The 24,528-nt window shown below is 39.6% G+C and overlaps 1 protein-coding gene across 2 annotated transcripts in view; it reads right to left on the bottom strand.

Moving 5' to 3' along the window:
• Positions 1 to 1,604: 1,604 nt before the first annotated feature.
• The window catches only part of FEZ2 (fasciculation and elongation protein zeta 2), a 51,236-nt gene continuing 28,312 nt past the window's right edge, over positions 1,605 to 24,528 (bottom strand). Inside the window, exons 6-9 of one of the 2 annotated variants that reach the window (XM_075924936.2) lie at positions 21,487 to 21,567; positions 12,571 to 12,646; positions 7,989 to 8,054; positions 1,605 to 2,716 (exon numbers count right to left, since the gene is read on the bottom strand). In XM_075924936.2, the coding sequence (XP_075781051.2) occupies positions 2,700 to 2,716; positions 7,989 to 8,054; positions 12,571 to 12,646; positions 21,487 to 21,567 (240 nt within the window). In that variant the 3' untranslated portion in view covers positions 1,605 to 2,699. The remainder of the gene's footprint in view (positions 2,717 to 7,988; positions 8,055 to 12,570; positions 12,647 to 21,486; positions 21,568 to 24,528) is intronic. The other variant, XM_075924937.2, reaches the window with a different exon arrangement.

Raw genomic sequence — 24,528 nt, 5'->3', positions numbered from 1 at the left:
CTTCAGGCAGCTGGGCATGAAATCTTTCTCCTCCAGCTCCTAATAGGACCTCAAGCCAACAACTCTTACCAACTCTCTTTTGCTGCTCTGTTCTGCCACCCCTTTTTATATGGTCCATGCTTCCCATGCTGCTCCTCTAGTCTGCTTAGAGGACCTTGACACTGCTCCTTCCAGGGATGGGTGGGGGGCGACCTTTGGGTTCAGTTCACCCTCTTGCAATGTAATAACTCATTCTACCAAAACTTACAATTTCCAGTATGACCACCATTTAATTCTGCTGTTTTTGAGAATTTCTTCCTTGAAAATAACAGCATTGTTCTGGAGTTGGTCTTACTACATGCACACGGGAATGCCAACCACTAATGGGCTTTATCCTGTGATGTGCTGACTGTTCTGGCCTTGATCCAGTTAAGCCTGTGTAACTTTAAAGAGATATGTAGTCCCATGGCATTCTCTGTCTTATGCTCTTTACTGGATTGGGGCTAGAGCATCAATACCCTGCCTTGTCAGGCATTCATTTTAGGACTAGGCAGCTCCAGGAAGCACTTTTGAGTAGATCTGGCTTGGAGATAAATAATTGTTCTCACCAGTTGGAAGCCACTGATCTGTTTCTATACTGAAATAATGAAACAGGATTCTCTCTTAGTTGAAAACACACATTCAGAAAAAAAAGTCACAAGGAATCTCATGCTGAAATCACAACATATTAGCAGAGGAAACAATATTTTTCTTTATAGACGAACTGCTAAAGAAAAAGAAAAAAAAAGTCAAGAATCTCTTTAGAAACTTAACCACTTAAGCAGATCAGAAGCAGAAAGAGCATCTCTCCTGCCCTAGCAGGTTGTCCACTGCTGACAAAGTGGTGTAATGGCCAGAATTCTAAGTTGTGTAAATTCGGGGAACCTCCCCGCCCAACAAAAAAACAAAAACAAAAACAAAATAAACCCTAAGACAGGAACAACTGACACATAACACAGAAGCTCAATTATAAAACTGTCACTGTACCTAGATGAAAAGTGCATTACTGAGTGAAAGAGGGTCATGTTCATAATTAATATGTTCTGTTAATCAAGTAGAAGAATGCATATAGTATCTGCTACTAATAAGCAGACTCTAGAAAGTATTATAGGTTGAATCTCTCTAGATTGAATCTCTCTCGCTCTGGTCTGGCTACACCCATGGTCCAGCATGATTTTAGTTGTCCCGTAAGGTTTTGTTTACAGCCACCAGTCCTGGCTCTCAATGTTCTGTCCTGTTATTTAGCTCTAATTTACCCCTCAATGTCTTCTAAGAGCCCAGTAAGCAATGGAAATTTTGTAATGCTGCTAGACAATATTGACCTCCATTTTCTGGCAAATTCTCTGGTTCCCCACTGGTCAGGTCCCGAGAGTGCTGGACTACAGAGGTTCAACCTGTATATTGTGAAATTTATTCTAGAACAGATTCTTCATTACTGAGATTTTAAGATAAAGGAATAGAAGCAAATGCTTGAGAAAAATGTTTAATTATAAGCTCTTCATGACTGTATCCTCTTATGAATCTGTACAGTGGCTGGCTCTGGGAGCTTCTATAATATAAATATGTAAGAAATAAGGAATCAAAACTAAAAACAGTCACTTTATTTCTTTCAATTGGCTTTTACACACCATTGGACTTACACTGTAAGACTGGCAAAGTTATTTGTGACAGATATTTAATGTGATTTATAAAATATGTTCCCATCAATGACATCGAAGTACAGGTATCATCATCACCATAGACAGGGAGTTACAAGAGACAGATTTATATGATGCCTTATAAATACATGATAACCAAAGTTTCAACATAATATACTTGGAATCTAGGCTGACCATTTCTCAAACATTACATAAGACTTAAAGGGCACTGAGTGTACATTGTGCAGCCTATAAAGCATTATCCTAGGACCAAATATTTAATATGAGTATTAAAATGATAGCAGTAATGACGGAACATATCAGGTCTCAATGGCCATTATTAAAAATTGAACCAACAGCAAAAATAAGAGTAGTCAGTGATCTAATTTGTAGATGTTTATATAAATTAGGTAGCAGGTAAAGGGAACAAATATTCTCTTTCTTCCTCCTGAAAAGCTTCAGAAACATTTGTTTAATGTATGATTATTGTTTTATTCTAAGCTACTGCTTTTTTTTAAGAGTTCAATGCCAGTTTATACTCTCACAGTTTATACTCTCACTGTTTTGGAGTGTCTGCTGAAGAACTTCTATGGAATTCTTCTTTGCAGACTTGGCAATAATCTCTTTTGCATGTCTGATGCAAGAACAGAGATTTTGTTGTTTTTTTTAACTGCAGGTTAGTTAAAATTATAGGCTTATTTTATTTACAGTATTTAAAGTTAAGTTTTCCTTCCCCAACAATGAAATATATGGGAGGGATTACTACACGCTACAAAACAGATTTTAAAAGCCAAACCAAAGCTTGTGAGGAAAATAGTTTGTTCTATGCTCAAGTACACTGCATTATCAAATGAAAAGTGCATAAGTTCTATCATCATACCCAAAGGACCTACTGTATGATCCAAAAATCCAAGCAGACATGGAAAGTAAATACATATAGGTTTGGATATAGCGTCAAATGAAAAGAAAATATTATGAATTCTCTCTGGAAAGCTTCTTGTCACAGGAAGGAGCATGGTTACATCTGAAGTAAAGCAACACTTTTCATGTTGGACACAGAACTGCAAAAGAACCACAAATATACAGGCATAAATCTCATTGAACACAATGTGCACTGCATACACACATTAAAGAGTATAGTTAACAAACATGAAGAATGCTTAGTTCTAAACTCTAAAAGCAGTGAATAAAATCTAGAATTGAAACTGATAATTAAATTGAAACCCACTTCCCAAAAGAAAACTTTATGACAAAAAATGCTACCACTAATATTACACAGAAATGAGTTAACTGAAGATCATGTCTTCAATAATGGAATTTTTACATTTTACAAGTTTTCTACCTTGAAGAATTAAGTATAATTTCATAGAACATTCAAGAAAAGTAGAAGTGCTAACATGTAGTGAAATATTAAAATACGTATGGAAAATTTCAAATGGCAATTTTAAATTCTAAGCTTTTTATATGTACCCTGTGGATCATATAAAGTAGGAAGACAAGACATGTCCCTTCACGGGTTACTCATTCCTGTTTCACATTTGAAAGACACAAACCTCAGAGCAATCCAGCTTTCAAACCAATGCTAGCACAACACAAAAAAGCAAATAAAGAAGTCAGGTGTAACAAAGAAACACAAAAACTTTAGATAATAAAGACAAGAAAATTATCAGACACAATTTTCACAATTTAAAAATAAAACCCTGATGGTTACATTTTTGCCTTTTAATTTAAAAGAAAAAATAAAATTCCAGCCTTTATAGATAACTTGAAAGATCAGGAGTAGAATAAAAGAAGCAAGCTCAAAGATGAGAAACCATACCACTTCCACAATCTAAACTATCAGGAGCCAGGAGGGGAGAATAATTAAAACTATTTAATTTGGCAGAAAGACATGGTGGTACATACATGTAGCAATATTTCCCTGGAACTGCCTTAATTCATAACTATTATTTTTTCATGTATAGGCAATGAGACAAGAATACTTAGATTAGTTAGAAGTTTACAACCAGTCAGTTTGTTATTGTAAGAATGTATTATTTTAAAAGCACCTTAGGCTATGTCTAGACTACAGAGTTTTTTTAAAAAAAGTGACCTTTTTTCGAAAAACTTCGTCTGCATCTAGACTGCTGTCGTGTTTTTTCGAAATTAAATTGAAAGAACGTGGCGGGTTTTTTGACAGTGGTAAACTTGCTTTTACAAGGAAGAACGCCTTTTTTCGAGACAGCTCTTTTGAAAAAAGGCGTTCTTGAATGCAAACAGAGCTTTTTCGAAAGAGAGCATGCAGATTGCTTGGGTGCTCTCTTTCAAAAAAGCAGATCGCTTTTTCAAAAGTCTTCTGGCTGTCTGGACGATCTCTTTCGAAAGAGGCTTGTAGTCTAGATGTACCATTAATCTGGTTAAGCATTCATATGGACTTAAGTAATTTTTAAAACAGAAAAGTAGTATCTAAAATTATAAATGTCCTTGTGTCAAGAATAAGGAAATCTAACTGGCTTTCACAGATGTGTTTATTATAACGGTAATATGTAATGTATGTAACCAACCTATTGTAAAGTATTGTTAAGGCTGGAGATTTAACTTAAGGCAAAAGATTCAAGCTATAGATATCTATTTAGGTTTTTACATATGGCCATGAGCAAATTTATCTTTGATCCTTTGCACTAATGTATTTCAACAGGTCCACATATAACTATGCCACACAATAAAAAAAATACTACATACTATATTCTCCATTCTCAATTACAAAAATGTTTTAGTCCTTTGTGTATAATGATGTAATATTTACTGAATAACATCACATTATGAGATCATGCAATGAGATTACTGTATTGTAAAGCACACTGTATACGCAAGTTGGCAGAGTGAAGGCTGCTGTGAGAATATTAAAAGGGATAGGATTAACTTAATCATATTTAGCTGAACATTTTCTGCCTACTATTATTGCAAGTAACACCTAAGAATACACTAGAAGGGATTACAGAAAATACATTAATCTCTGTTTTGCAGTTGCACAAAGTGCTATGAAATGCACAAACCAACTAGTTATTTTCATTATTTCTAGTGTTGGCCTTTTGCATGATAGTAGGAGACATTTTTAAAAAAAAAAGAGAAGTATCATTGTAAAATCACAATACAGGCAGTCCCCGGGTTACGTACAAGATAGGGTTTGTTCTTAAGTTGAATCTGTATGTAAGTCGGAACTGGCGTCAGCCGCTGCTGAAACTGATCAGTTTCAACTGCGGCTGAATCTGGACGCCAGTTCTGACTTACATACAGATTCAACTTAAGAAACCCAGGCGTCCCCAAGTCAGCTGCTGCTGAAACTGATCAGCGGCTGATTCCAGGAAACCTGGGGCAGAGCAACTCTGCCTCGGGCTTCCTGTAGTCAGCCGCTGGTCAGTTTCAGCAGCAGCTGACTTGGGGATGCCTGGGGCAGAGCAGCTGGGGTGCTGCTGGGTTGCTCCAGTAGCGCGGCTCCTCGGCGCTACTGGAGCAACCCAGCAGCACCCCAGCTGCTCTGCCCCAGGCGTCCTGATTCAGCCGCTGCTGAAATTGACAAGCAGCGGCTGAATCAGGACACCTGGGGCAGAGCAGCTGGGGTGCTGCCGGGTTGGTCCGGAGTGGCGCTGCGGGACCAACCCGGCAGCCCCCAGCTGCTCTACCCAAGGGGTAGGCAAGAAAAGCCTGGTCTGCTGAGGGGGGGCACTAGCTGCACCCCCCCCCAGCAGACCAGGGAGACGGGGGTGGCGGGACCGCCCAAGTCCTCTATGGCTTTGCTCCGTCTCCCTGGTCTGCTGACCTGGGAGACGCGGAGCAAAGCCACAGAGCACGCGGGCAGCAGGACAGTCCAGGCGTGCCGCGGCTGTCCCACTGCTGGCGTGCTCCGAGGCTTTGCTCCCCATCTCCCTGGTCTGCTGGTCAGACCAGGGAGACGGGGTGCAAAGCTGCGGAGCACGCCCGCAGCGGGACAGCCCAGGCACGCTTGGGCTGTCCCCCTGCGGGCGTGCTCCGCGGCTTTGCTCCCTGTCTTCCTGGTCTGCAGGGAGACGGGGAGCAAAGCCTTGGAGCACGCCCGCAGCGGGACAGCCCAGGCGCGCCGCGGCTGTCCCACTGCGGGCGTGCTCCGAGGCTTTGCTCTCCATCTCTCTGGTCTGCTGGTCGGGAGACGGGGAGCAAAGCCTTGGAGCACGCCCGCAGGGGGACAGCTCAAACGCGCCCGGGCTGTCCCGCTGCGGGCGTGCTCCAAGGCTTTGCTCCCCATCTGCCTGCAGACCAGGGAGATGGGGAGCAGCTTTTCTCACCCCGGAGAACGGGGGCGGTGGACCGCGGCGCATCTGGGCATCCCGCCGCTCCCGTACTCCGGGGCGAGAAAAGCCCCGTTCGTAACTGCGGATCTGACATAAGTCGGATCCGCGTAACTCGGGGACTGCCTGTACTTGGTAGATTAATTGTGGAGAAGATATAGCACCAGAAAATACTTTTAACTTATTATTTGAAATTGCCAATTTCAAACTGATGACATCACTTTCTTTAATTGAAATTTTAAAAATCTTAATCTTGATTCATTAATATAGATTTTTCCTGCCACTAAATGCATCCCTCTCCTTCAGATCACTATCATCTTACACTTCTGCTTCCTCCATCCTGGTTTGAGATTGAAAGAGAATGTATGGTTTAGCAGAACAATGTGTAATCCGCTAATCCCCCTTATTGTTCAATGATAGCAGAGGTGTTAACTATTTTTGCTAAATCATCTATTTTACCTTGGATTTAGCTGTGACATTCTGTGTGTGTCTGCACTGCAATTAAACAACCCTGCTTGGCCTGTGTCAGCTCACTTGGATTTCCAGGGCTTGAGCTAAAGGCCTGTTTAACTGCAGACAGATGTGCAGGCTCAGGCTTGCTGCCCAAGATCTGAAATTCTCCCACCACACAGAAGTCTGAGGCCGGACTTCTACACCAGAAGCAAACAGCCTTTTAGTGTGAGCCCTATAAGCCTGAGTCAGATGGCATGAACCAGCTGCATGTATCTACTGCAGTGTTAGTACTCTCCAAAATTACCTTTCCCAGACCTGAAGATGAGTTGTGTAAGTATGAAAGCTTGTCTCTTTCACCAACAGAAAATGTTCCAATAGAATACATTACCTCACCCACCTTGTCTCTCAATCAAATTCAAAAGATTTAAACACATCTGGAATGCAGCCTAGGCAATATCTGATTGAAATTCATATTAATATTTCCATTCTAGATCTAAAAAATACCTTGAAATTCAGGAATGAAGTTGAAATTCTTATACAAGAATGGTTAATGAGAGCAGTAAATGGCTCAGAGGCACTGCAACATCAAAGCTTGCCTAAATAGATTGTTTAAAAAGATCTAATCCTCCATTAATAATCCTTTGAAAGAACTGTCTATATGCCAGATAACCGACTAACGTCTGAGAACATTCTGGATATGTTTATACTATACTTGGAGGTGTGACTGCAGTCCATGATACAGATCTAGCCAAGACAGCGTGAATATCAACAGCAGTGAAGCCATGGCTGCATGGTCTGCAACACAGGCTAGCCACCCAAGTACACAGACACATTCCCTGGCAGAACTGTACTCATTTGGCTAGTCCATTCTGTTCACTATTGGTGCTACATAGAAATGTCCATTAATTGCAATTAAGTCACACAATTCATTCAAAAATGTAATTGTGATTAATCACACTGTTAAACAATAAAACACCAACTGAAATTTACTAAATACTAGAGGATTTATTCAGTGCTAATCAGGTCCTTAACTCAAATAATTTTTTTTCTTCATTTAAATCATTGTTCTGGGGTCAGAAGACAGGACACTGGTCTAAATGGGCCACTGCTCTGACCCAGTATGATTGTTTTTATATTTAAGAGTGACCAGAAGGAAAAATTCAAATTTATACAAGATTACAAGCCCTGTATAAACAATGTACATTATTTCCACAGATTATTTAAGTAGTTTATTGTTTCAGAAATATCTGTCTAATAAATACATTTTGAACTACACGTATGTTACTTTGTAAACTAGCCCTTAAATTATTTCGTTTTGATACTATAATGTCCTATGGTGTTCTTTGTAATGTGCTTTACACCATCACAAAAGAAATTACCATCACAATGTTTTATTCATGATGTGACATGCTTGGGGGCCTCAAGGCACATAAAATGAAAGCATAGTTTGAATAGAAGGCAATACAGACCTATTAATTCATGAATGCCTCAAGAACAGTGTTATCACATCATATATTTCATATGCGTCATATTAAAAGATCCCAGCTACCCGATGCATATTAACAGGCATACTCACCCTTTAAAATGTAGTCTGTTAATAAGCTTGGCACTTTCTCACTGTCCTCTTTCATAGCATGAAGGACTGAAAAGTATGAGATGGGAAGGGTGGAAGAGTAAAAGCAAAAACTGAGATTGTTAGTCTTAAAGATATCCCTATTGAAAAACCACACTGAAGATACTTTAGCTACTTATGTATAATTCAAACTCGAATCAATAGTGTATGCATAGAATTGCTCAAAAAGGACCTGAATTTTTTCTGTAATGACATAGGTGTTTTTGTTTCTCATGTATTTCAGAGCACTTTTATTATAAAAATCAATATAAACAGTAAATAAAACAAAAGAACATGGTATCAATGTTTCTTATTCCACTTAGCAGCTCTCAATATTGTTTTGGAGTTTTAAACCTAGAGCTTTACAATGAGGAAAGATTTCTAACAGGATACTGAAATTATGAATTCTTTAATGTTTCAGTATTTTTTCATATTTTTCCCCCTAACACTGTGTTTTAACAGGCTAAATTTGCCTTCAGTTCTGAAGCTACAGAAGTTCTGTAAGAGTCACCAGGTTATGTATTATTTCATCTTTAGATAAGGCTACAAACAATAATTGTGCCATCATCTTTCCTCATCTACTGGGGAAGAATCTGTGACTGCAGTCACAGCCATCAAGCATTTGGGAAATGAGGTGGAAGAACATACCGACATTCATACAAGGTGGTGATTTTCCTTTCTGACAGTCTTCAGTCATGAAAAATTCCTTGTAAGGGCACAGACTAAAACTGAACTATTGTAGTTGCTAATTTCATTAGGATTGCAGCCATCACGAAAAAAAGAGATGTTTCCATCAACTGGTTTTTCCACTCGTCTCCATTCAAACAGTGATAATGCAGAAGAATATCAGAATCGTTTCTACTGAAACATTGTATGTAAAATTCACGGATGAAAATGTGTATTTGAAAACAATGACTGTGCAGAAATGGCCCAGGAAAGATATCCAAAACCTGACTGTGTATGGAACTGACTTTGACAAAATACAGTTTTACTAATAATGCCATTTATAAGACAAATTTTATAAATAAGTATGGACAATTCTGAGACAAGTTTTCTGCAGAGGGTAAACATTCAGATTTGCATATGGACAAGATATGAAGTTGGAATAAAGAATCTGTAATTGTTGTGAATTCTCCTCTTGCCTAAAAAAGGCAAGTTGACAAAACATTTAGTAAAGACTAAGATTAAGCCACAAGATCTTGATCTAAAGAAGGTGTGAACAGTATTGAAAGACTGATGAGTATCCATGTAAGAATCATACTACAGTTGTGGGTAAAAGGTAGAAAGAGAAAAAGGAGGATGAAAGTAAGTAAAAAAGTGTCTACAACTTCAAAGATAAGGGGGAAATTTCCAATGACACAAACTGCAGTTAATATCAATGGCAATTAGGTGCATGACATTTGAAAAATGTCCTGTTTACTACCAAACCCATCAACTTTTCCTATGGGGTTTGTGTGTTTAAGCGTAATATATATCATACTTTAATTTCTTATATTTAATATGCTGACCTTTTCTTTGTAATATATAAAAAACCCACCAGCTTCATAACCTTTTATATGGCAAAGCCTGACGTAGCAGAATCTTTACCAAAATTGAGATATTTTAATTCATTGTTTTTAAAATGAGGTATAGGTTGAAACTCTCTTAACTGGGACTCTCTCATCCAGCAACATCCGTGGTCTGGAAGGACCAAAAATGTTCCAGTGGAGAGCTAGCGCTGGGAACCCTGCAGGCTGGCAGAGCAGCGGGAGCCCAGCACACAGCAGGGGGGCTTTCCAGGAGGGCAGTGGAAGCCCAGCATGTCCAGAAGCAGCAGGGCTGCTGGGCACTGCAGCTGGAGCCTGAAGCATAGAAGTGGTAGGGCTGCTGGGTGCTGCAACAGGAGCCAGGCGCTCACAGAGGTGGTGGGACTGCCCGGGAAGGCAACGTGAGCTGAAAGGGCAGCATGGGCCAGCAAGAGGGGGAAGCATTGGGGCCAGAAATGACCTCCCCTGATCTGGCAAAATCATCCGGGATCAGACAGGTCCCAAAGGTGCCAGACCAGAGAGGTCCAACCTGTAATTAAATACTGGAGTTGAAAATATTCACTTAAAAGTTAAATACTCTGATAGATTCATTTCAGTTGTTTTAGCTAGACCCTTAGCAATATTAGAAAGCTAAACATTATTGTGAAGATTCCATATTTAGTTTAGTAATACTGATAGTCAACTCTTATATAAGAACTATTTCAGCAATCAGGATTTCACTTTAGTTCTGTTACAATCAATGGTAGTTATTATAAGGAAGAACTTCTGGAATGTGAAAGAAATCCATACCTACAGGGATTTAATTTATAAAGACTGAATGAGCACTGCAGTAAAAATGGTTCAGAAAACATCCAAGAGGATGCTACATTTATTTCTGAAAAATGTTTCAGATCTCTTGGAAACATTCACATGGTTCAAGGAATGCAAAATGCTTTCTCATTCCAGTTATGCAAAAATTTCATTCTATATAAGATAGCTAACAGTGTTAACTGTCTATAATTAGTGAAAAGTGAATTTTAAAAAATTCTTGAAAAGAATTGAAAAGAAAATAGCTCTGAAAATCTGGACAACTACCACAAGCCACAGTAGACTAAACAATCTACTGGCAAAGGATCCAATTTAGTTAACTTGCCAACTGTAGAACTTTTTTGCAAGCATTTAGAGTCAGAGCCAAAAGAGATCAAACTATTAATGAGAAGATTCCACTTTCACATTCAATGCTTGTTTTATGTTTTGAAATAGGCAGCTAAAACACAGAATACGGAAAAGATATTTCTATTGTTGATCTCTGGAACAGTGAAACTTTATAGGAAAAACCTCTGTTAACTGCTCTGGCTTACTTATATTGTCTGTTGCTCCATACTCGACTAGTGAATGGTGAGATGTATATCCCTCTGTAAGTGTTCTCAACACACACAAGAGGAATGAAAGAATCAGAAATACAGCATGTAGCGAGTAGCAGCATTTAATAAGGTCCGGAATGCTCATGTGAGAATCTGAATATCATATGACCAATGTTCCCACTAATTTTTCCCATATATGTGTGGAATCAATTTTGTTATGTGTACCAATATAGAGGTGATGTGTGGCAGGGCTGGGCCAAAGAGTTTGGCATGTGGGAGAAAGCCCAGGGCTGGGGCAGAGGATTGGGGTGAGAGGGGTTGAGTGCTCTGGATGGGGATGTGGCCTCTGGGGGGGGGGTGGGGGTGAGGACAGGATGAATTTGGGATGCAGATTGCCCCAGGGCTTTGGCAGGGAGAGAGGACTCCTGCCCCTCCCCTGCAAACAGCACCTGGGCTGAGAAGAGAGATCTCTCTCCTTGCTGCAGCAGATCCGGGTCTGGGGGGAGAGGCATTTCTCCCTGTCACAGCCACACAGCTTAGAGGGAATTTAGCATGTGACTATTCAAGAATACTTTTATTATGTTGAAACTAGCACCCCCTGCTTGCTACGCTCACCAACCCCCCCGGTCACTTTTGCTTCGCTGAGAAAGCCTGTTGATGCTGACAAAATATTCATAATCAAAACCAACTTAACATAACAAAACAAAATAATAAACAAAAAACCCAACAATAACAAACATCCATCCAAAAACAACCTGGCCACTGCAGCGACACCTGAACCTGACCACCCATCCACATGCCTGATCCCTGCAGCGCACCCCTGCCTGCTGTGCCCCAACAACCTCTCCTTGTGCCTGGCCCCTGCAGCGCCCCTCTCACCTACTGCACCCCACCAGCCCCTCCCCAGCCCAAGCAGTATCTCCCACCCGGTGCATCTTTCCCTCCCTGTACCCACCTAGTCCCTGGAAAACACCTGGACCACTGCACCGACAACCTCTCCCTATGCCCATTCCATTCAGTGTCAGTGCCACCCCCACCTCCAACCTCACTATCTGAGTTCATTCTAGAGACATAAAAACCAAAAGACAAAACAAGAACCACTCAACATTTATTATGGCTTAAAAATAGTAATATGATTTGGAGAAGAGGGGGGGTCTTTCTCATGATTTTTTAACACTTCGGCTGTGTCTACACTGGCATGAATTTCCAGAAATGCTTAAAATGGAATACTATTCCGTTTTCAGTTTTTCCGGAAAAGGAGCGTCTACATTGGCAGGCTGCTTTTCTGGAAAAGCCCTTTTTCCGGAAAAGCATCTGTGGCCAATGTAGACGTGCTTTTCCGGAAAAGAGCCCCGATCGCCATTTTCGCAATCGGGGCTTTTTTCCGGAAAAGACTACTGGGCAGTCTACACTGGCCCTTTTCCGGAACAGTGTTCCGGAATAAGGACTTATGCCCGAGCGGGAGCAGAATAGTTTTTCCGGAATAGCAGCTGAGTTTGTATAGGAGAGCATCGTTGCTTTTCCGGAAATTCAAGGGCCAGTGTAGACAGCTCGCAGCTTATTCCGGAAAAGCGGCTGATTTTCCGGAATAAGTGGCACAGTGTAGACACAGCCTTCTGGTTTGGCAATACTAGGAATGGGACATAAGATCAGCAGGAGAATTTTAAATATGCTTACTTTTAGTTAATGTTTGAAGATCTTCAACACAGGGGGGTCCACTTTTCTTCTCATAAGGAATGACTGTTGTTAAGTACTGTTAAATAAAAAGATAATTATTTAGTAACCATTTCATTTATAACTTATCCTGCTTGAACTACAAAAATCTTATTTTGTAGAATTACAAAATATTTAATAAGATCAGATAATTTGCAAGAAACACATTTCTATGCTGAATGTTGTAATTCCACCTATAACACAAAAATCATTTTTTTGTTTAATCATAAATTACATAAAACACACAAACGTGAAGATGTATTAACAAACATTTTAAGAAAAAAAGTGTGTATCATTTAACATTCCTTACTCTAACAAGTTCCTTGTATCCCTTGTCATAGATGCTACTGAGAGTCTCTTCCTGGCCACACACTAAAACTATTGTGATGAGAATTGAAGCCTTTGTGCCCCAGGATGAATCACAAGTGAATGGAAAGTCACAGAGGTCTTGTCTTCACTACAAAATTATATTGACCTATGTTAGGTTGATGTGCAGCCTCTGCAATAATTACTGCATTTTCATGACCACACTACCTTCCTTCTGCCAGTGGTGGATGTCCTCAACACTTGCACCAACTGAAGTGGGATAGTGGGGCGGGCTATTAGCCTATGTTGTCATCCCTGTGCCAGGATAACAGATGGGCTGTGTCTAGTGTGGCAAGTTTTTCCGCAAAATCATGTGATTTTGCGGAAAAACTTGCCAGCTGTCTACACTGGCCACTTGAATTTCCGGAAAAGCACTAACGATCTCATGTAAGATCGTCAGTGCTTTTCCAGAAATACTGTGCTGTTCCCATTTGGGCAAAAGTCTTTTTCAGAAAGACTTTTGCGCAAAAGGGCCAGTGTAAACAGCACAGTAGTGTTTTCCGCAAAAAAGCCCCGATTGCGAAAATGGCATCTTGCCAATCTAGACGTGCTTTTCCGAAAATGCTTTTAACGGAAAAGTTTTCCGTTAAAAGCATTTTCAGAAAATCATGCCAGTGTAGACGTAGCCATGGAGTCCTGCCACACTTGGCTGTCCTTGGTGCAGGGGTGGGAGGAGCTTCAGCTCTCCAGCTGTGAGCACCACATGAGGCTGACAATCAACAGGTGATATAAGTAACACAGAGTCCATATGGTCACTGTGTCATCCTAACTATATTGATCTAAGTACTACACCTCTTGCAGAGGTAGAGTTAGTAGGTCAGTGTAGTAGGCAACTTACACCGCAGGAGCGATGCTGTACTGTAAATACTTACAGAGTTAGCTTGATATGGGCTGCTTTATGTTGACCTAACTCTGTAGTGTAGACCAGGCCTGATATAGTCCAGCTCTCAAGCTGAGAATTTTCATACTCTGAATTAACATGAGTTACCATGAACTGAAAGAACAAAAAAACGGGGAGGGAGAGGAAAAGCTGTTGTGGGTACACAGAAACTGTTCAAAGGTAGTAAGCAACTTGTATTAAAACGGGATTTGAAAGATTTCAGTTTTGAAAGCTAAAAATGTAAATGAACATCTAGAGTTGTGTATGTGTGTGTGCTACAATATACACAAGCATCATGTCATCAATACTTTTAAGACTCAAAGTGCACAGCAACTTTAAACTCTTTCAGGTAACTAAAGCTTTTAAAAAAAATCCTTGGAGCAGACATATTTCATGTTTGTGTTGAGATCTGAATGTTTGCAGAACTTTTGAAAATCCGAATGTTAAACAAAGTATAAAAGAAAACTGAAGATGGGACATGCACTAAATGTGCCTTTCAGGTTGTCTGTGTAAAAATAAAAAGCACTTGAAAAATCTTCAGGCTTGCATGTGCTATACTGTGTGGAATCTTAAAACAGCCACTGGATTTTTCTTAACAAGTGTTTAACTATGAAATGTACAGAATTCCAAGGAATTGTAGAGATCAAAGAGCATTCACTGCCTCAAGGTCTGGAAGTGATCCTTCTTTTAGGCGATGTCCCCACACGCAAACTCATACTTGCATATAATACACTAGGTGCAAACTAAGATAACCTGCATCCTCTGACACCAGGCACTTCTAACTATTAGAACAACACAGGGGAAAGTTCTAATTAAAGACATACTGTCACTTTAGTATAAGTAAACATGTTTATGTTACTAACACTTCAGATTATTAAAACTAGAAAAACATCTCTATGCAGCCTAGTGTTTTTCATTACATACTAGATCTCCTTCCTCAACGCTGGCAGCAGCAATTTACTTGGGAATTTTGGTGCCACTCTCTTACTAGAACAGTTCAATATTGTCTTAGAAGGGTAGCTGTGTTAGACTGTAACCTTTAAAAACAGTGACGAGTCCTGTGGCACCTTAGTCCTAGTCTCCAGTAGAAAGTTATTTTGAGATAACAAGCAGAGCATTCACATAACCAAGGCCATTATTTTGAAATAAGAGACTGGTTATTTCAAAATAACAACTCCTACATTCCACTAGTAATAATGATTATTTCAAAATAGTGTTTGTGGATGCTCCACTGATGCTATTTTGAAATAACTATTCCCCAGAGTCATTCAAAGTAATTACTCCTCAGTGCTTCCTGGGGCTCTAAGTCAAGGTAGCACATCGACATTAAGAGAGCTTGTCTCAGACTTATTTTGAGGCTTTCCTGTAGTGTGGCCACATTATTTCAAAATCATTCTTTTGGGTGTGATTATTTTGTAATAAGTTATTTCAAAATAATTTCCTAGTATAGACATGCCCTATGAGACTAACAAAAACAATATATAGTGTCATGAACTATTGTGGGCAAAACCCACTTCTTCAGAGGAGTTTGAAGAACTTCTCTGAAGTAGTGGGTTTTGCCCATGAAAGCTCATGATACTATATATTAGTTTTGTTAGTCTCTGCAACTAGTTGTGTTAACTCCTGCCACATTTAGGTTGGAATATGCTGCACGGGCTCCACCCATCCTCTTGTTTCCTCCAAACTTTCTGTAGATATCAAATTCTTTAGGACAATTTTTTAAAAGGTATTCAGATGTCTAATTTCCATTTCAGTGGGAATTAGGTGCTTAAATATCTTTTAGAATCTGGACCTTTATCTTTAATCCCCCCCCCCCCACACACACACACAATTTAGTCATATGTGCACTATTCAGTGGAGGTAAGCATATGGCACTTTGTAAACAATCTCAATCACTTGATCAATTTTTTATTTGTTTCCAGTAAGATCCAACAGGTAAATATTGTCTGTAATGAAGACTGTTATTTGTAGAACATATTCGAAGCTCAAAATCTTGATTACACTGTAAAGTCTCTGCATTCTTAAAGAGTAAAATAAATCTTTCAACTCACCAAAATGTGGAAAACTTTCTTTAAAGTTTATAAACTTTTATAACCCATTTACAAACTAGGGATACAACCCTTGTTAGAATTAATTATTTCACTTCTCTATCTCTAGCCACCATTTTTTGTTCAGCAAAATGCATGATCAGGACCTTTTTGCTTTCATATTTTCCTGCACATCTGTCTTAATTTTCTTGGGATCTTGAAGGACAATCTGTTTTAAGATTGTAGTTTAAAAATTCAGATTAGATTCTCTATATTGTTGGGGAGAGGGTGACAAGTTGTGACAAGGAAAAATTGCTGCACAATGGCTGATAGATATGCTCATATGATATGCCTGCTGCTCTTTATGCTGGAGAAAGCCATTTCACAGCACAGGAAGCAACAATTGTAATTTATGGCACTTCTACATATGAATGTCTGATAATCTTGAGATGTCAGCTGAGGACCACAGTCTTAATTAAACTTCTGGACTGCAAGAAAAAATTGCCAGGATTTTCATGATTTTTTTTTAGATGACTGCATCTGAAATGGAGATGGGGAGATAGCAGGGAGTGTTGTCTGGTTTGCGAAGGTATATTGCTTTTGGGGGTGGAGACACAAACGCTTCTTCAAAAACAGAGTGGGACAACCTTGTGATGTTGATTCATCCTCCAGAACCCCAAAGAGCTGGGGATTTGATAAAGGGCAAGTTGGGCAGGAGAAACCACTTTTTCCCAAACCAGACAGAGCAGCACTCACCCTTCCATCCTTGGGAGTGGCAAAATACCAGGACCTTTCAGGGCTAAGGATGTTAAGAGGCAGGTAATTGGCTAATTGTGTAGTTTAAAAATTTAATAGAATTTTTATCAACTACACGATTAATCGATAAGGAGCCACCCCCGCTGCGGTGCTGCAATTTTAATGTAATAGGAGCTGGGCGTGCGTGCAGGCAGGCAGGCCTGACTGAATTACATCCAGTGTCTCCTGTCCTTCTGGTATAGCTGGATAATGATCCAACATGTTTCTTATCACCTTCAGGGCCCTGGTATTTAATAGGGATGTCAATGTGTAGTCGACTACACAATTAACTGATAAGCCTAGGCTTACTGGTTAATCTTATCGACTACACTCATTCCCCCTCCTGAAGCCAGCTCCCCAGAGGCATCAGTTCCCACCCCCTCTCCCCCGCTGCTGCCTGCCCCTCAATGCTGGTACCTCTATCAGAGGCAGCAGTGTGGGGGTGGGGAGAAGGGGAGGCTGTCATGGAGGAGCTTCTGTCTGTGGCTAGGGATTTAAGGGAGTAGTCTACTACCCAATAAGCATATGCGAGTCAACTACTTGCTTTCCTGCCCCTTGTTGCCTCTGTGTCAGAGGCAGCAAGGGGGGTAGGGGAAGCAGGAATTGGTGCTGCAGGGAGCCGGTTTAAAAGACAGTGCCCCCCAGTACTATCTCCGTGGTGTGGGAGGGCAGAGGAGGGGGAGGGGAGAAATGAGGGTGAGATAGAGCTGCAGCATCCTTGAACCAGCACAAGCTGACACTGCTTAGTCACAGCTCAGGGTTAGCTCCTAGGGTCGGCATGAGCCAGGACTAAGCTCAGCATTTTAAAAGTAGTAAAACAGAGCCACAGCAGGGCTAGCGCCTGTGGCTGGCATGAGCCGGAACGGCTTAGTCCTGGCTCATTCTGCCCCCGGGGGCTAAGCCTGCTGCGGCTCTTCAGTTTAAATGAGGAATTACAGAGCCACAGAGGGGGTTGCGAGCGACTCCCCCTTATCGATTAATCAAGTAGTTGATGAAAATTCCATGAACTACTCGATTAGCTTATTAACCTCAATTTAACATCCCTATATGCTGCTGTCTGCAGCAAACCTAGGCCCGAGGCTGCTCTGTGAGATGCTGGCACAGCCTCTGTCCACAGCGCATGCAGGCCCCTTGCAGACATGGTTTGCTGCTGCCTCCATATTAGAGGCAGCTGTGCGGGGCAGCAGCGGGGAGCCAGTCTGCAAAGGGAGCAGGTTTTTAAACTGGCTCCCATTGCAGACCTGCTCCCGCCTGACAGCCTGCACTGCTGCCTCTGATATAAAGGTACCAGTGCAGGTGGCAGGGGGCTCCCCAGGAATGGGGCCAAGAGTGCACTGGCTACCAGCCCCACCCCCAGGGACTACTGAAAAACACTGGAATTGTGCAATTGCTAAGTGCTGATGCAGTTATATGATTATTAAATTAATTGATATCTAACACCCCTAGTATTTAAAAATTATTCTCCTCCATCTCTGCAAATAAGACAAGAAGCAGTGGGCTCAAATTGAAGCAAAGGAGATTTGGTGGGACATGAGGAAAAACTTCCTGTCAGGGTGGTTAAACACTGGAATAAATTGCCTAGGGAGGTTGTGAAATCTCCATCACTGGAAAATTTTAAGAGAAGGTTAGACAAACATCTGCCATGAGTACAGGGTACTGGGTTTGATGACCCCTGGAATGAACCTCAAGTTCTAGTATTCTATGATTCCATGTTGACAGAATGAAACCATTCTGCAGGTCCCTGAAATTATTCATTTCAATCACTGAATGAACAAAACGAGGTGCCATATCCAAACAGAGGCTTTCCAAATGAATTCTGGATTGCATCAAGCTGTGTTATCACCAATATAACCTGCAATCCCCAGGATAATATTGACTTTCTGAAAAATCATAGGATCATAGAATACTAGAACTGGAAGGGACCTTGAAAGGTCATCAAGTTCAGTCCCCTTCCTTCAAGCCAGGACCAAGCATCATCCATCCATTCTAGATCATCCCAGACAGATGTGTGAATCTAACCTCTTAAATATCTCCAGTATTGGAGATTCCACAGCCTCCTTGAGCAATTCATTCCAGTGTTTAATCACCCTGCCAGTTAGGAAGTTTTTCCTAATATCCAACCTAAACTTCATCCGCTGCAACTTGAGCCCATTGCTTCTTGTCCTATCATCAGAGGCTAAGATGAACTTTTTTTCTCCTCCCTCCTTGTAACACCCTTTTAGGTACTTGAAAACTGCTATCATGTCCCCTCTCGGTCTTCTCTTTTCTAAACTAAACAACCCCAGTTCTTTCAGTCTTCCCTCATAGGTCATGTTTTCTAGCCCTTTAGTAATTGTTATTGGTCTTCTCTGGACCTTCTCCAATTTCTCCACACTTTTCTTGAAATGTAGTGTCCAGAACTTGACACAACACTCCAATTGAGGCCTAATCAGTGTGGAGTAGAGCGGAAAAATGATTTCTTGTGTCTTGCTCTCAACACATGTGTTAATGCATCCCAGAATCATGTTTGCTTTTTTTGCAATGATGTCACATTTTTTACTCATATTTAGCTTGTGGTCCACTATGACCCTTAGCTCCCTCTCTGTAGTACTCCTTTCTGTACCCCTGTGGAGACCCTACTTGTTATGTCCTTCCAGCATGATCGTGAGCCATTAATAATTACTCTCTGAGAACAGTTATCTAGCCAGTTATGCACCCACCTTATAGTAGGCCCCATATAGGTTGCATTCCCTAGTTTTTGATAAACATGAGAGATCGTATCAAATGCTTTACTAAAGCCTAGGTATACTACATCCACCATTTCCCCTTTATCCACCAGACTTTTTATCCTATCAAAGAAAGCTATCAGATTGGTTTGACATGATTTGTTCTTTATAAATCCATGCTGGCTGTTCACATAACAGATATCACTAGAGCAGCAACCCGGTCCTCTGCCCATACATCTACACAACATTATGCATTAGAACAGTATGCAACAGCAGATGCACTACTTGGACTCGGATGATATACTACCCTTCCTTCTCCCCTCTACTTCAGAGTTTCAACAAATTAAATACTCAGCAGTAGAGAAGGAATAGATGGGAGGCTGGTCAGGACAATGTTCTCTATCTGCTCGAGACAGAAACAATGGATGGCTGAGAGGTGGCCTGATTCTTACATAGGAGAGTATGACAATCAAAAGTTTTATGGTATGCCTACATTGCAATCATGGGTTGTGACTACAGCGCAAATAGACATATCTGAGCTAGTTCGATTGAAGCTACCTCAGGGCCCAAAACAATGAAGTCACAATGTGAGAAGAACTATCTAACTTAGTAATCCAAGTGCCTGGACAAACACAGATGATCCAAGAGAAAATAGGAGTTACACATTTAATTCCAACTTCTGCATGTAATTTTCTACAGTCTAACTGATCTTTTCCTTATTTTCTAAGATTCAGCTATTAACTCCCATATAGTTCTAAAGCTTTCGTCATTTCAAGTTTGCAAAGGTATCTACTTAAGGCTTAATTTGTGAAGAACAGTCTGTGCCATGAGAATAAAAGTTCTGGAACAATAAAAGTAACACTGATAGATTAATGTGCTATCAAGAATAACATTTTCCATATTAGAAATCTGCACTCAGAGATATCTAGTGGTTCATAAGAGGATTCATCAGCTCAGTAAAAAATAAAATAAAATGCAATCACAGTTATTCCACAAGAGTGTAGATTTTCATATACAAGATCCTCATAAATCAGTTACCCAGGAGTTAAGAAGAAACTGTTCTAACTCCATATGGACAAAAATTGATTACTTTAAAATATGGATTTTTACTTTAAATATTTTTGTTAATTTAAAGGTATGACAATTTACATTGTGACCAACTCTTACTATAATCTATTAAAAGAATATTATTTAAGCAATATGTGTTTATTCAAAGTTTTAAAGAAAGGCAAACCCTTGAAGGACGTCACTGGCTAAACATCTGGAACCAGAGTTTGTTGAAGTGCTAAACCAGCTTTTGACAGTAGTAACCTCTTTTGCAGATTAAGGACGTTAAGAAGCGGGTAACTGACTAATCGTGTACTCGATACAATTTGCTTTGAGTGCACGCTTAGTCAATAAGGGGCCCATCTGAGGCTCTGCATTTTAATTGTAGAGGCAGGCAGTCTGGCTCCTACTACATTTAAACTGCAGCGCTGCAGCGGAGGTAGGTCCGGGACCTGGCACAAACCGGGACTCAGCCAACCTGGCTTGCACCAGGTCCCGGGCCACTGCACCTCTGCTCTTTAAACACAGTAAGAGCAACCTGGCTTTTACTACATAAAAAGACAGAGCTGCAGCAGGGGACCTTGTGCGAGCCAGACTAATCAGTCCTGACTGCGCACCTGGCTCTTACTACATTCAAATGGTATCGAGTACACGATTAGTCAATTACTAGCTTCTTAATATCTTTACTCCTGCAGCTTAAGACTGGAGTGAAGTTTCTAATGTATCTGATATATCTTTCTAAAGTAAGTTTTATATACATGCAATACATTTCTAGCATGCTTTATGCTAATATTTATTTTAATTTTGAGAAGTGAAATGAAGCCTTGGAGGAGGCTATTATTTTAGTGAATTATTTCATGCATATCATGACTTGAATGGAGATAAAAAAGATACTATCTGCCAACTGTTACCCTGAAGGCAGGAGAGGATGGGGTGAGCATATAGAAGTTAATGTTTCAATCTGAGCACTAAACACGCTATTGATGCCAGGGTTCAAGATCTTAATTTCTATAATAGCACCAAGCAAAGAATGAGGAAAAGTGAGAGGATAACCCAGCACCTGTTTCTCTCCACCAGAGTTTCCAAATGTGTGGCGGAAGCCATTCTGAATGACATTTGAGATCCCTTCCATGCTGAAGCGCTAAAGGTAGCAAAAACATGGTAGAAAAAAGAAGGGGACAGAGAAAGAAGTTCAAAGACTATTAGTGAGCATTTACCCAGACAACATAAGTAAGATGAATGACAGAAACAAGCTTGTAGAATGTGTTACAAAATATTTCAACATTGTTGTTTTCTATTCATATCCAAAAGAAAGCTTTTAAAGAGGGCTTTATCATTAATAAATATGAACAAACATAAAAATTAAAAAACTGACCTGATTTCATAAAATGTTCTGCACATAAAGTCGGAAGCAAACATTCTTATATGGCAGATCACATGTTTATATGTAAATACACCTAACCACACAGTCTAGATTTCATTTTTGTTTAAGAACAATGATTTTAAAATCTATTAAGAGAATCTAAAATATTGTAAATAAGCTGATAAAAATCTTATAAGTTTATGACAGCCAATGGGTAATATAAACCTACTATTCAAACACTGTCATATTTAAAGGTACACTGTTGTCATTTAATGTTTTTATGAAGATCGATGGAGTATGTACAACCAAGTAAAACCACTATTTACAATTATTCCTTTAATTATTTCATTATCCTATAATTTTATCCTTTTGTAACTCCTTTGCTACAATAACTGTAACAATTAAACCACAGTAATAATGAACTGTATTCCCAGAATTACGCTGATATAAAGTGCACAAAAGTTAGTTAACTAAACAGCGATATTAATTTCAAGCTCCATTAGAAACACACGGAGGCCAAGTTAAAGTAATTTAAATGTTTTCTACCAAATCTATCCTTTTGTTATTTTCATTTCTCTTTCGTTCACTCAAGGAAATAAGTTTAACAGATCCACACTTCTGAAAGTCTGTCTCAACACATGAAATTCAAAAGCTGACAAACTAAAAGGTAATCCCAGAATATTTGTAGAAATTTGTGACATCGTATAAATATATATGCATATGCTGTATACACACACACACACACACACACACACACACACACGTACATATTGCCCTGTATTTATTTTTTAAAGGAAGAATTAAATGCTATATTAATGCAATGATTAAGTTTGTAAATTTACCACAGAAAATTTAGGAAATCAAAAGTGTAGGCTTCTAAGCCACCTTAATTCACTTTCTTGAAATATACTAACATATTTTTCTGATTCTGGACACCCTTGTATCCACATCATACAGATTTCTGAAATAATATTTGTACAAAATATGCCTTGTGAGATATGACAGACACACAGAATTAACATGGCTCCTTCACCCCAGAAGTATATGTTTAAGTTCAGTGAAGTGTGTGCTTCTGAAAAGCTAACAGGTTGGAGTGCTTTACCGTCTTTTTAAACTGTCTTTACTATAATTTCTCTGGGATGGTCGAGTGAGATGGACTTGTCTCTGTAGTAGGATGATTTTAGAGTAAATATAAGACTAAAAAGGTAATAAAGTCACCTTGCAAGGAGCCATCTAATTGGGCAAAGCCAGAGTAAGACTTGTGGACTGCTGATATTGGAACCCTAACGCTAACCTAGACCAACGCTACATAGTCACAAGGAACCCAGGATTACATAGCAAATAGAGACTGAGCCTCTGACTTGCCTGGGTGAAACCCAGAACAACACAATTTTACATCTTCAAAGTTACATCACTAACTTTATTTAACCATTTAAACTTAGTCCTTGGTTTCTGAAGATATGCCCCATAATCTGTATTTAAACATAAGAATGGCCATACTGAGTCAGACCACTGGTCCATCCAACCCAGTATCCTGTCTACCAACAGTGGCCAATACCAGATGTCCCGGAGAGAGGGAACACAACAGGTAATCCTCACGTGATCCTTCCCATGTCACCCACATCCAGAAAAACAGAGGCTAGGGACAACATTCCTACCCATCCTGGCTAATAGCCATTGATAGACCTAACCTCCATGAATCTATCTAGCTCTTTTTGAACCCCGATAAAGCCCTAGCTTGCACCACATCCTCTGGCAAGGAGTTCCACAGGTTTACTGTGTATACAAAAACCAGACATAGTATTTTTCAAAGGTGCCTAGCTCCTGCAGTCTTCATTACCATAAATAGAATCTGGGTTTGCTCAACATCTCTAAAAAAGCAAAGCTACTTCTATTTAGGTGTCTAAATATGAATTTAGGAACCAACATTTTCACAACCCGATTGGAAAATGTCGCATATCAGGGGCATATGGAACCATCAAGTCCATTTATTTGAAATTCCAAATTGAATGATTTGAGAATGGAACTGAATCACTTTACTGAAATTTGAACCATCCCATGTCAATATTTTTCTTCTTAAGTTAATTGAAAATTTTACCTTTTGCTAGCTCATGTTAACCCCCCCCCAAGCCTTCAACTGAATTTCTAATATCACATTCAGTAAAAAGAAGCAAAACCTATTTTATACAAGGCATTTATTTCTCAAATATGTCACTTCTTTTTTAGATTAGAATTTTCCTAAATTACTGGTGTATAAAAAGAATGAAATTTAATTTTGTTTGGTACAGTCTTTCAAATTTTAATAATTTAAACACAATTCTTTTAATACTTTTACTTAAAAATCATTAAGTGTTTGCTATGTAATTATGACAAGTATTTTTCCGTTTAGCTTCAGGTGTTCACTTTTAAAAGTTTTGTATTGATTTTGTATGGATTTTTTTTACATTTTTATATAGATTTAACTATACCTGTTTAGATACTGATACAGTTAAAAGTGTGCAACCCTTAAAGTGGATATGCTAATAAAAGTATTTTATTATAAATACTTTTATAAATACAAAAATAAAAGTATTTTTACCAATTTATTTTGGTAAATGTGCAGACATTCAGATTCTAGACAGTCCAAGGTTTCATTAAAAAAATTCTATTATTTAGTGTTGGAAGACAATCTTCTCAATTCAAACATCAGTAGCTCTTTTTAAGAATGAAACAAGAACTTCAAAAATAGTGTGAACTGCC

Source organism: Pelodiscus sinensis, chromosome 3 (genome assembly GCF_052426305.1).
Source record: "Pelodiscus sinensis isolate ZL-2025 chromosome 3, ASM5242630v1, whole genome shotgun sequence".
Lineage (NCBI taxonomy): Eukaryota > Metazoa > Chordata > Testudines > Trionychidae > Pelodiscus > Pelodiscus sinensis.
The sequence above is the reverse complement of the archived record's forward strand: the minus strand, read 5'-3'. Positions and strand labels throughout refer to the sequence as shown.